The 13621-nt window shown below is 41.2% G+C and overlaps 2 protein-coding genes across 3 annotated transcripts; both read left to right on the top strand.

The window, feature by feature from the left end:
- The first annotated feature begins 247 nt into the window (after positions 1 to 247).
- On the top strand, positions 248 to 4675 carry LOC139470273 (uncharacterized). The gene is made up of 2 exons (XM_071252621.1): positions 248 to 331; positions 2263 to 4675. The coding sequence occupies exon 2, from the start codon at positions 2267 to 2269 to the stop codon at positions 4619 to 4621; it is 2355 nt and encodes a 784-aa protein (XP_071108722.1). The 5' UTR covers positions 248 to 331; positions 2263 to 2266; the 3' UTR covers positions 4622 to 4675.
- A 4104-nt stretch (positions 4676 to 8779) lies between these two features.
- On the top strand, positions 8780 to 11987 carry LOC139470270 (uncharacterized). 2 transcript variants are annotated; one of them, XM_071252616.1, is made up of 3 exons: positions 8836 to 8871; positions 9655 to 9741; positions 10238 to 11987. In XM_071252616.1, exons 2-3 carry the CDS (start codon positions 9713 to 9715, stop codon positions 11928 to 11930), a joined length of 1722 nt encoding a protein of 573 aa, XP_071108717.1. In that variant the 5' UTR covers positions 8836 to 8871; positions 9655 to 9712; the 3' UTR covers positions 11931 to 11987. The 2 variants fall into 2 exon arrangements, with proteins under 2 accessions (XP_071108718.1, XP_071108717.1); XM_071252617.1 differs by lacking the exon at positions 9655 to 9741 and having other exon boundaries at positions 8780 to 8871.
- Positions 11988 to 13621: the final 1634 nt, after the last annotated feature.

Below are 13621 nucleotides of genomic sequence, written 5' to 3'. Positions count from 1 at the left end.
TAACCGATTAACAGCTCAAAGACAAGTTCAACAGTACTCACTCATTCACTCAAAACATACACTTGTTTACGTTAAATTAAAGTTCGCATGAAAGAGACCCTGGTGTTTGATAAGACCTCAGTTATCTTATCTCTTCCGAAATAACGTTAACATAACACTTCAATGTCGTATGTGGTGTTTACTCATTGAGGTGGGAATATTGCATCTGGTGCCGACAAACAGGATCTATTGTGTTGTTTACATTCTTCTAGACGGTATAAATATGACTTGTGAAAGGATCCCTTCAAACTACACTGTAACTCCTTTTCAACTGAACACATCACAAGACAAGGTAAGTTGTGACAATTATCTACTCCAGTGGCTATTTATTTAGATGGTTTGAATCGAAAATTAGCCTCGATACTTTTTTGGTTTGTCAACACCATAAACGACCTCCTGTGTTTCACAAGGAAGCCATAAATCTGAAATTCTGTTCAAAGCACGTTGAACCAAACTCACTCACTCACTCACTCTATTGCTTTGAGATCATATTCAGGTATATATTTCATTTCTCGCCATTTCTAATACGACAGTTAATTTACAACATTGTTTTGCTATGCGGTATTCACGTTCGTTTTTTAACCATAGTAAAGACCTTGACATAGAACTGGAGTGAGTGAGTGAATATAGTTTTACGGAGCCATGAGGAATATTCCAGCAATATCACAAAAAATTGGGGGGGGGGGGGGGGGGGGGGGGCGCACATTCACATGAGGGGGCACGGGTGGCTCAGTCGTCTAAGGCGCCGCGATTCGCTGTGCAGAGTTGCGTCCCTTGGGCACGCCAGAAACCTATGATTGTGAGTTCGAATCCCGGTTCGCCCCGATTATGTTTCTAGGTTTGTCAGCACCATACCCGTGCTCGTGGGTTTCACCGAAGTGGTAAACCTCTTAGACCTGCATCACTTCGGACTTTCCTCCCACATTAAGCTGACACGCCGTGATATAACTGGAATACTGTTAAAAGCGGCGTTAAACCCAACTTACTCACTCACTTTACATGACTTCTACACCTTCAATTGTATATCACGGTTATACCAGTGTCAGCCGACCGCTGTGGTGTGACGACACACTTTTTAACCGATAAGGATGTCTGTAATCTGAGTATTAACATTTTTCAAATACTATTATTTCATAATCTTGAAGATTATATGTTACTTTCATATTGAAATAAAGAAGGGGATAAGTGATTATTCTATTGACTGATTTTTAAATATATGTTGTGCCCCTTTAAAATACAGAAGCTGGCATCTATAAAATGTGGTTCCTGTGCAATCTCATTAAAATCAGATTTTAGTCCCGCTGCCGCAAAACAAATTAAAGATCTGAGGACATCCCATTACGAGTCACGTCAGACCGACCTTGCGGATTAGCCAATCAGAAGGCAGCTTTCTCGTGCTTTACGACACTAATTTCAAATTGGCGACTACGCTTCGAAACATATTTTGACAAATTCTCGATTACAAATTTGAAACCAGAACAAAAGAACATTCTGGAATGGCTAATAGATAATCTAGAGTGTATGGATTCAGTCGTTAAACCCGTATCTATCGTTCGGAATACACCGTGTTAAAGTTTTCGAGGTGGTTGCATAATTAGAAATCACATTCCGACTGTCACTTTCATGATCTGGTAAGCAACGCTGCGATTGTTTGGATGAAAGGTCTTGTCAGTCCTTCCACTGGTCGGTCAAAGTTCGCGCAACGTCGGTCTGACGTGATCCGTAATGGGATGTCCTCTGATCTTTGTTTAGCTGTAGCAGGAACTAAGATCTAATTTGAATGAGATTAGGTTCCTGTGTATACCACATCAACCTGCACTTCAAAGATTTACACCAGTTAGACATGTGTTGCATGTGCAATTCCAAAATATGTGAATGAAGTTGATAAAATATATGATTGCAGTATGTGTAACAAAGTATCTACTGCATCAATACGGTAGTGTGACGCATCAAATAGACACATGATCGACTACCAATATGGGAATAAAAGGTTGATCAAGTTATATTTCTTAAACCAATCGGTATATACATATATATTGTTAGGGGCTGTAGGTCTTGAGATACTTCATTCTAAATCATTATTCGTATGGACCAACACAAACTACACTTATGGTTTAAATATTCAGTGTTCATGCTGCATATGTCTAAATGTGAAAGAACGGTTTCCCTCCTTTGAAGCTAAATTGGTAAAAAATAACTGAACTTTTGACTTTTTATTTACAGAAACATGACCTTGCTGACCCTGATGTACCTCTCAATGATGCTCACGACCTGTTGCTTCACACAGAGCACCGTCAAGCAGATAAAGGAAAACATGAAATCCTATGCCAAGGGCTATGTTATCCAATACTATGTGCCTTATGTTAACATACAACCTGATGAGCATAAAATGAAGCTCTTGAAACACCTAGAGGACAACCTGCTACTAATTACCAGTACGGAGGACAAGGAGGAGATGGATGGGATGGACACACTGGTAAAGAGTGGAATTCAAGTTTCCACAGACGTTGAAGATAATCTTGGTCCTAAAATCAGAAGTTTGTCTTCAAAGGTTGACAGTAACGATGGCTTGCTTGTCTCCAATCCACAGAATTTGATGAAGGCAGTTTCCCGAGATGTGGAGAACAGTTTGGAAAATAAGATCAGAAGTTTGTCTGCAAAGGTTGACAGTAACGATGGCTTGCTTGTCTCCAATCCACAGAATTTGATGAGAGCAGTTTCCCGAGATGTGGAGAACAGTTTGGAAAATAAGATCAGAAGTTTGTCTGCACAGGTTGACAGTAACGATGGCTTGCTTGTCTCCAATCCACATAATTTGATGAGAGCAGTTTCCAGAGATGTAGAGGACAGTTTGGAAAATAAGATCAGAAGTTTGTCTGCAAAGGTTGACAGTAACGATGGCTTGCTTGTCTCCAATCCACAGAATTTGATGAGAGCAGTTTCCAGAGATGTAGAGGACAGTTTGGAAAATAAGATCAGAAGTTTGTCTGCAAAGGTTGACAGTAACGATGGCTTGCTTGTCTCCAATCCACAGAATTTGATGAGAGCAGTTTCCCGAGATGTGGAGAACAGTTTGGAAAATAAGATCAGAAGTTTGTCTGCAAAGGTTGACAGTAACGATGGCTTGCTTGTCTCCAATCCACAGAATTTGATGAGAGCAGTTTCCCGAGATGTGGAGAACAGTTTGGAAAATAAGATCAGAAGTTTGTCTGCAAAGGTTGACAGTAACGATGGCTTGCTTGTCTCCAATCCACAGAATTTGATGAGAGCAGTTTCCCGAGATGTGGAGAACAGTCTGGAAAATAAGATCAGAAGTTTGTCTGCAAAGGTTGACAGTAACGATGGCTTGCTTGTCTCCAATCCACAGAATTTGATGAGGGCAGTTTCCAGAGATGTAGAGAACAGTCTCACAGACGTCATTGAAGCGATCATCGAACAGCTACACAAAAATATGACCGGCGATGCCCAACTGTATAATGTTTTGAAAGAAGCATTGTTGTCATGGTTTCAATATCATGCTGAACACGATGATATGCAACTTCACAACCTTGACTTGGAGAATCTGATTAATTGGCTGACACTTGTGCACAACTCAAGGAGAAACGTCAGCAAAGAAGAGGAATCCTTTTACACACACTGGAACACATCCCTGCCTATCTTGAGAGATACTTTGTTGTTCGCCGATACCGTCAAACCATTGTCAACATACATATCCCTTTCTCTGATGGGCTTGACAGATAGCTTCATGAATATCTACTGGCCTTTCCGTCGTGACATCAACCTCATGAACCAAAAATTAGCTGTCAAGGGTTTCAGGGGCACAGACGTGAGTGAAAGTGATGCTAAGAAAGCGTTCTTTGACGAAATCAGAAAAATTCAGCCGATTCATCTCCCTGTGAAAAAAAATGAAATTGTACTCATCTTTGATGACGAGGACATAGCAGACTGGTTGAACGTCACAGGAGTTATGTCCCTTTCACCATCCTACATGGCTTCTAAGAAACACATATTCACTGGGGAAGAGCAAAGGAGGATATCGACCACTGCACATGCCGCTCTCAGGATGATCAACAACACTCATCCTGAACTCTTTGACGCAATGTCACAGATGATATCCTGCATTGCTTTCTACAAACAAGAACACAAGGTTAACTTAGCTGGAGGAGTTCGCTCTGCCCTTGGTTTGTTCTGGATGGACCCGAGTGTTGGGAGAGAATGGAGCGTTCCCTTCATGGCTGAGCAAATAGTCCACGAGTACACCCACAACGCACTCAACTATGCAGAATTTGTCCATGGAACCTACAACGATAAATCCACGTTGGGAAAGGCTGAGGTGAAATCCGCCATTCGTCTGGTTCCTCGACCCTACGACAAATCCCTGCATGCAGCTTACGTGTCAGCGGGACTGGTAACCTTTCATTCCAGGACTGGCTATCTGGAAAGAGCTGCACAACTGGTGGAAACTCTTCCCCAAGCCGTGCGTGATCTGGCAACTGTGGAGGCAGAGAAGCATGTGCTGGATGGGTCGGGCAGGGCAATAGTCAAGTTCCTCACTGACTACATGTACCTCACAAGACTCTGAATGTTCCATGCTGAATTTATATAAACTTTTTCAATAAACGGTTGCCAACTATAACAGTTTTTACATTTATGTGCTTTTTTGTGCAAGACAATTCAGATGTCAGAAGGTGTTCTCACATCCACACTGAACACGAACACGTTTTACTAAATGTCTGCTGTCCACTAAAAATCTTGTCAATCGATGGCGCTGACTTGATGATACTTGATTCAGTATATCATATCTGTTCATTAATATCCCAGTCAATGATACCCTAACTATTAAGCACTGGTCAGTGACATCACATTAACCCTCAAAAGTAATTAAATACCCACAGGTGGGACAGGAGCATTATTTCATCTTACAATTCAGATCCTTCAAGGGAAGAAAAGCCAGCCAGGTGGCTTCTTCCTCAATTTTGAGCCGGTCAGTGGTTTCACCAGACCAACCAGGTCATGTGCACAGTGCACAATTTTAATGCACATGTCAAGAGAATCAATTGAGCACAGGTATCAGAAGCTATTAAGGATCAGAGTGAATAACACAATATCAAATCAGCCACCCTTGTCAGTTATGACCTTGTGACTCCTCCACTATACCGTGTGAGGTTACATTTCTTCTACACTGTGTAACGTGTCACTTCCAATGTATGCTGTGATTTTACACTTCTTATAAGTATGTAACGTCAATATACCTCTTGATGTTACACTTCTTATAAGTGCGTAATGTGTCACTTCCAAAATACCTCTTGATGTTACACTTCTTTTACACTGTGTAACGTGTCACCTCCAATATACCGTGTGATGTTACACCTCTTCTACACTGTGTAACGTGTCACCTCCGATATATCCTGTGAGGTTACACCTCTTCTACACTGTGTAACGTGTCACCTCCAATACACCGTGTGAGGTTACACCTCTTCTACACTGTGTAAAGTGTCACCTCCAATATACCCTGTGAGGTTACACCTCTTCTACACTGTGTAAAGTGTCACTTCCAATATACCTTGTGATGTTACACTTCTTATAAGTGTGTAACGTGACGCCTTCAAAAAAACTCTGGATGTTACACTTCTTCTACACTGTTTAACGTGTAACCTCCAACATACCGTGTGAGGTTACACCTCTTTTACAGTGTGTAACTTGACACCTCCAATATTCCCTGCGATGTTACACTTCTTATGAATGTGTAACGTGACGCCTCCAATATACCCTGTGATGTTACACCTCTTCTACAGTGTGAAACGTGTCACCTCAAACATACTTTGTGATATTGTTTTTCTTCTAAACTGTGTAGAGTGACGCCTTCAATTATACCTCTTGATGTTACACCTCTTATATACTGTATAACGTGACACATCCAATATACTTTGTGATATTACATTTCTTATAACTGTGTAACGTGACGCCTTCAATATACCTGATGTTGAACATCTAATATACTGGGTAATGTGAAACCTGATATATACCATGTGATGTTGAACAACTAATATACTGGGTAATGTGAAACCTGATTCATACCTTGTGATGTTGAACATCTGATATACTGGGTAATGTGAAATCTCATTCATGCCTTATGATGTTGACCATCTTATATGCTGGGTAATGTGAAACCTGATTTATACCTTGTGATGTTGAACATCCAGTATACTGGGTAATGTGAAATCTGATTTATACCTTGTAATGTTGAACATCCAGTATACTGGGTAATGTGAAACCTGATATATACCTTATGATGTTGACCATCTTATATACTGGGTAATGTGAAACCTGATTCATACCTTGTGATGTTGAACAACCAGTATACTGGGTAATGTGAAACCCGATTTATGCCTTATGATGTTGACCATCTTATATGCTGGGTAATGTGAAACCTGATTAATACCTTGTGATGTTGAACATCTATTATACTGGGTAATGTGAAAACTCATTCATACCTTGTGATGTTGACCATCTTATATGCTGGGTAATGTGAAACCTGATTAATACCTTGTGATGTTGAACATCTAATATACTGGGTAATGTGAAATCTCATTCATACCTTGTGATGTTGACCATCTAATATACTAAGTAATGTGAAACCTGATTTATACCTTGTGACGTTGAACACCTGATATACTGGGTAATGTGAAACGTCATTTATACCTTATGAGTGAGTGAGTGAGTGAGTGAGTGAGTGAGTGGGTGAGTGAGTGAGTGAGTGAGTGAGTGAGTGAGTGAGTTGGGTTTAACTCCGCTGTTAACAGTATTCCAGCTATATCTCGGCGTGTCAGCTTAATGTGGGAGGAAAGCCCGAAGTGATGCATGCAGGTCTCAGACGTTTACCACACGGATACGGTGCTGACAAACCTAGAAACATAATTGGGGCGAACCGGGATTCGAACCTATAATCATAGGTTTCATGCGTATCCAAGTGACGCAACTCTTGCCCCTTATACCTTGTGATGTTGAACATCCAGTATACTTGGTAATGTGAAACCTCATTTATACCTTGTGATGTTGAACATCTAACAAACTGGGTAATGTGAAATATAAAATAGTATCATAAAGACAACAACTCATGATAACTCACTATATTTGTAAATATTGTGTTTCTCTTGATGCACGGTTAGTGTGCCTCGAACCTGTCAGTCGCTATCAGTGACCACGTCATCCGTGTCAGCACAACACGGCCCATATCCTGCACATTGGTCAATCCCGTAACATCCACAACTTTATGTGACCAGACGTCATGCGATTATTCTCACCTGTGCTTCGATAAGGATGTATTTACACGACATTTATAACTTAAAGTTCACAAATCTGAAATATTTGTTTTAACCACTTAGTGTCGGATATATTTGTTTTTATCTCACCCGTCCAACGATAATTTAATGAGATCACATAAAAAACACAAATCATTATTTTCTTATATTATCTCGTCAACGAAAACAAGGTCAAGCAGAAGTCATCTGACTTTCAATTAAATCCATTGCCGAAATATTGCCGATGTTAGTTAACACTTGCAATTCCCTAAATCACTGAAGTATATAGAATGTATTTAAATGAGTATCCCATCAGGATACCAACCTCAATTCACACGACAGATAAAACAAGACATTTTGTGTTCACTAAAAAATAAAATGACTAGAAAATGACGAGGCGGGTAGGTCAGCAATGTTCCACCTATATAGTACGATGCCCTGAATGGACCAGAAACAAAACCAGTGGTTGATAATATGAGTAATGGTCCAGTCTCCAATACGATGACACACATGCACTGAAACCATCCTGCATCTACTGATGTGTTTGGGTACGTCCCAAAGTCGACGTGTACTCTATAGAACCATCAGTATTTACCAAAACAGACCATAGAATTTATAGCAGCCGCTCTCAGCAGGCCACAGTGGCCTATATCGCTGTTCAGAGTTGTATGTCTTAGCCATACCAGGATCCACATATCGTGGGTTGAAATCCATGATTCTCCAGGTGATGATCGTTGGTTTTTCACCACTACTCCCTCAATTGGAACATATATTTTAGAGTCAGGACCTGCTTCTGGTATACACCGTACCCCTAGGCCTGCTTGGGAGTTTACTAAAAGTTGACATGACGTCATATGACAGAAATACTTTTCAACGCGGCGCCAAACCCAACACCCTCCCTCAATCAAGGTGTCCTTGGCGCTACAAGACGCTGTACATCGTTACGTCCTTCAGTTATAACAGGATCCGCTTGTCAAGGATAATAATGCAAGGCCCGCCTCATAAAAATCTGACAGCATTATTGTATTCTATGGGTATATCTAAACAGGAGAAAGCCTTCGTGGTCTAGTGGATAGACCGTCTGCCCGTAGGGCGAAAGGTCGGTGGTTCGAACCCCTGGCATGGTACCAAGTGATGTTACTTGTTGCCTGTCGCTCGGCATTAATGGGATTAAAAAAAAGGACTGGCAGGCTCAGAGTGATCAGTTTAATGTGTCTAAGAGGGTGCCCAAGGCAAACTGTACGTTGATACCATGGTGGGGTAGCACTATGAAACCGGCAAAAGTCCGGAAACACGTAAAAGAAAAGCCACTGTTTGCTGATATGACCTCAATTATCTTATCTGTTCCAAAATACTTTCAATAATGGCGTACATGGTGTTTACTCATTGTGGTGGGAATAATGCATCTGATGCTGACAAACAGGATCTATGTGTTGTTTACATTCTTCTAGACGGTATAAATATGACTTGTGATAGTTGTCTTTCATACCACACTCAAACTCCTATTCAACTAAACACATCACAAGACAAGGTAAGTTGTGACAATTATCCGCTCCGGTGGCTATTTATTTAGATTTGAATCGCAGATGAGCCCCGATAATGTTTTTGGGCTGTCAGCACCAAAAACGAGCTCCTGGGTTTCTCCAAAGTGATAATCATCTTAAAGCAACGTTACTTCGGGATTTCCTCCCACATCACACTGACATGCCTTCATATATCTGGAATACTGGTCAAAGCACGTTAAACCAAACTCACTCACTCACTCACTCACTCACTCACTCACGTATTGGTGTGATAGTCTACAGTTGGATCCTATGATAAAACTTATAATCGCGTTAGTCGTCACCTTCTTAATGTGCCGATGAGTGAGTGAGGGAGTATGGTTTGACGCGGCTTTTAGCAATATTCCAGCAATATCACGGCGAGGGGACACCAGAAACGGACTTCACACATTGTACCCGGTGTCATCGTAAACCACAGCGTAATATAACAGTGTCAGTCAACCGCTGTGATGTGAAGGCACACTCTTTAACCATAAAGGATGTCTGTAATCTGAGTATTAACAGTTTTCAAATATTATTATTATCTCGATGATTATATGTTTGGGATAAAAGAAGGGGATAAGTGGGTATTCTATTGATTGATTTTAAAATATATGTTGTGCCCATTCAAAATACAGAAGCTGGCATCTATAAAATGTGGTTCCTGTGTATACCACATCTACATGCACTTCAAAGATTAACACCAGTTAGACATGAGTTGCATGTGCAATTCCAAAATATGTGAATGAAGTTGATAAAATATATGATTGCAGTATGCGGAACAAAGTATCTACTGCATCAATGCGGTAGTGTGACGCATCAAATAGACACATGATCGACTACCAATATGGGAATAAAAGGTTGATCAAGTTATATTTCTTAAACCAATCGGTATATACATATATATTGTTAGGGGCTGTAGGTCTTGAGATACTTCATTCTAAATCATTATTCGTATGGACAAACATAAACTACACTTATGCTGCATATGTCAAAATGTGCTTCCCTCCTATGAAGTGAGTGAGTGAGTGAGTTGGGTTTAACGCCGCTTTTAAAATTATTCCAGTTATATCACGGCGTGTCAGCTTAATGTGGGAGGAAAGCCCGAAGTGATGCAGGTCTCAGACGTTTACCACTTCGGTGAAACCCACGAGCACGGGTATGGTGCTGACAAACCTACAAACATAATTGGGGCGAACCGAGATTCGAAACCACAATCATAGGTTTCTGGCGTGCCCAAGGGACGCAACTCTGCACAGCGAATCGCGGCGCCTTTGACGACTGGGCCACCCGTGCCCCCTTCCTATGAAGCTAAATTGGTATAAAATAACTGAACGTTTGACATTTTATTTACAGAAACATGACCCTGCTGACCCTGATGTACCTCTCAATGATGCTCACGACCTGTTGTTTCACACAGAGCACCGTCAAGCAGATAAAGGAAAACATGAAATCCTATGCCAAGGGCTATGTTATCCAATACTATGTGCCTTATGTTAACATACAACCTGATGAGCATAAAATGAAGCTCTTGAAACACCTAGAAGACAACCTGCTACTAATTACCAGTACGGAGGACAAGGAGGAGATGGATGGGATGGACACACTGGTAAAGAGTAGAATTCAAGTTTCCACAGACGTTGAAGATAATCTTGGTCCTAAAATCAGAAGTTTGTCTGAAAAGGTTGACAGTAACGATGGCTTGCTTGTCTCCAATCCACAGAATTTGATGAGGGCAGTTTCCCGAGATGTAGAGAACAGTTTGGAACATAAAATCAGAAGTTTGTCTTCAAAGGTTGACAGTAACGATGGCTTGCTTGTCTCCAATCCACAGAATTTGATGAGAGCAGTTTCCAGAGATGTAAAGAACAGTCTCACAGACGTCATGGAAACGCTCATCGATCAGCTACACAAAAATATGACTGGCGATGCCCAACTGTATAATGTTTTGAAAGAAGCATTGTTGTCATGGTTTCAATATCATGCTGAACACGATGATATGCAACTTCACAACCTTGACTTGGAGAATCTGATTAATTGGCTGACACTTGTGCACAACTCAAGGAGAAACGTCAGCAAAGAAGAGGAATCCTTTTACACACACTGGAACACATCCCTGCCTATCTTGAGAGATACTTTGTTGTTCGCCGATACCGTCAAACCATTGTCAACATACATATCCCTTTCTCTGATGGGCTTGACAGATAGCTTCATGAATATCTACTGGCCTTTCCGTCGTGACATCAACCTCATGAACCAAAAATTAGCTGTCAAGGGTTTCAGGGGCACAGACGTGACTGAAAGTGATGCTAAGAAAGCGTTCTTTGACGAAATCAGAAAAATTCAGCCGATTCATCTCCCTGTGAAGAAAAATGAAATTGTACTCATCTTTGATGACGAGGACATAGCAGATTGGTTGAACGTCACAGGAGTTATGTCCCTTTCACCATCCTACATGGCTTCTAAGAAACACATATTCACTGGGGAAGAGCAAAGGAGGATATCGACCACTGCACATGCCGCTCTCAGGATGATCAACAACACTCATCCTGAACTCTTTGACGCAATGACACAGATGATATCCTGCATTGCTTTCTACAAACAAGAACACAAGGTTAACTTAGCTGGAGGAGTTCGCTCTGCCCTTGGTATGTTCTGGATGGACCCTAGTGTTGGGAGAGAATGGAGCGTTCCCTTCATGGCTGAGCAAATAGTCCACGAGTACACCCACAACGCACTCAACTATGCAGAATTTGTCCATGGAACCTACAACGATAAATCCACGTTGGGAAAGGCTGAGGTGAAATCCGCCATTCGTCTGGTTCCTCGACCCTACGACAAATCCCTGCATGCAGCTTACGTGTCAGCGGGACTGGTAACCTTTCATTCCAGGACTGGCTATCTGGAAAGAGCTGCACAACTGGTGGAAACTCTTCCCCAAGCCGTGCGTGATCTGGCAACTGTGGAGGCAGAGAAGCATGTGCTGGATGGGTCGGGCAGGGCAATAGTCAAGTTCCTCACTGACTACATGTACGTCACAAGACTCTGAATGTTCCATGCTGATTTTATATAAACTTTTTCAATAAACGGTTGCCAACTATAATAAGTTTTACATTTATGTGTTTTTTGTGCAAGAAGATTCATATGGTGTTTTGTTCTGACATCCACACTGTAACAAGGAACTGAAAGCAGTTAGCTAAATGTCATCTGTCTAGAAGATATCTTGTCAGTCGATGACAGATGACTAGACGCTCTCTGTATACTAGATGATACAAGACGATACGTGATTCGGTATACCAGTAGTGTTGTTTAGACTTGGCCTGCTCCTGGTTCAAGCAACAGACCTAGGAGTTCACTAAAGTTTTAACTTGGACTGCTCCTGTTTCAAGCAACAGACCTAGGAGTTCACTACAGTTTAAACTTGGCCTGCTCCTGGTTCAAGCAACAGACCTAGGAGTTCACTTAAGTTTAAACTTGGACTGCTCCTGGTTCAAGCAACAGACCTAGGAGTTCACTACAGTTTAGACTTGACCTGCTCCTGGTTCAGGCAATAGACCTAGGAGTTCACTAAAGTTTAAACTTGGCCTGCTCCTGGTTCAGGCAATAGACCTAGGAGTTCACTAAAGTTTTAACTTGGCCTGCTCCTGGTTCAGGCAACAGACTTAGGAGTTTTCTAAAGTTTAGACTTTGTCTGCTCCTGGTTCAGGCAATAGACCTAGGAGTTCACTACAGTTTAAACTTGGACTGCTCCTGGTTCGGGCAACAGACCTAGGAGTTCACTACAGTTTAAACTTGGCCTGCTCCTGGTTCAGGCAACAGACCTAGGAGTTCACTACAGTTTAAACTTGGCCTGCTCCTGGTTCAGGCAATAGACCTAGGAGTTTTCTAAAGTTTAGACTTGGCCTGCTCCTGGTTCAAGCAATAGACCTAGGAGTTCACTAAAGTTTAAACTTGGCCTGCTCCTGGTTCAGGCAATAGACCTAGGAGTTTTCTAAAGTTTAGACTATTAATAGACTCTGTAAAGACTGGACGCTTTGTTATTGAGAAGATTAGTACTAAACTCTACCCTTTTATGCTCGGAGAAAGTCCAAATGAAAGAAAGTTGGCAATGTTTAATTATTATCAAACACTAGAAGATATCGATTTCGATTGAGTGACATTAAAAGGTACCTCCAGGGAGAGTTCTGTACAGTAAACTACGTTTATAACGAACACGCTTATAACGAAATGACGGATATGACGAACTTATTTTTTGTCCCTGATGTATCTTTGCTGTACATATGCTTTTAACGAACTACGGTTATAACGAACTAAAATTAAGTTAGTGGCCTATTTGATTTCGTTATAACCGTAGTTTACTGTATCTCGAAAACAAACGTGAATAATATCAAACTGACGGTTGGGTTCTTACTGCCATGGTATTCAACCCAAAATAAGTCTACCATGGCCATTGAAGGAAAATGTGTGTGTATTGTTGGTTTTCATTTGTCCGGGTCGAAATTCAGAATCGGGTTTGAACATGTGACAAGTGAAGCCGAATTGTTTTGGAATGATGACGTCTGATTGGCCTCTCAGCGCCATGCATCTTATATTTTGATTGAGAATTTAAAATTCACTCGAGCTTTACCTGATTTGTTTGTTTGTTTGTTACTTAAAGCCACACTCAGCAATAATCCAGCTATATGATGGCGGTCTGTAATTAATCGAGTCTCGACCAGACAATCCAGTGATTGACATCAT

The sequence above is a fragment of the Haliotis cracherodii genome, unplaced genomic scaffold, assembly GCF_022045235.1.
Source record: "Haliotis cracherodii isolate W230 unplaced genomic scaffold, xgHalCrac1.p SCAF_20, whole genome shotgun sequence".
Classification (NCBI taxonomy): domain Eukaryota; kingdom Metazoa; phylum Mollusca; class Gastropoda; order Lepetellida; family Haliotidae; genus Haliotis; species Haliotis cracherodii.
The sequence above is the reverse complement of the archived record's forward strand: the minus strand, read 5'-3'. Positions and strand labels throughout refer to the sequence as shown.

Bases quoted from the DNA above. Each gene is read 5' to 3' on its own strand.
- LOC139470270 (XM_071252616.1), top strand. From the start codon at position 9,713: ATGATCGACTACCAATATGGGAATAAAAG. The intron at 9,742-10,237 runs GTTGATCAAGTT...TTTTATTTACAG, and splicing joins TACCAATATGGGAATAAAAG to AAACATGACCCTGCTGACCC.
- LOC139470273 (XM_071252621.1), top strand. From the start codon at position 2,267: ATGACCTTGCTGACCCTGATGTACCTCTCAATGATGCTCACGACCTGT.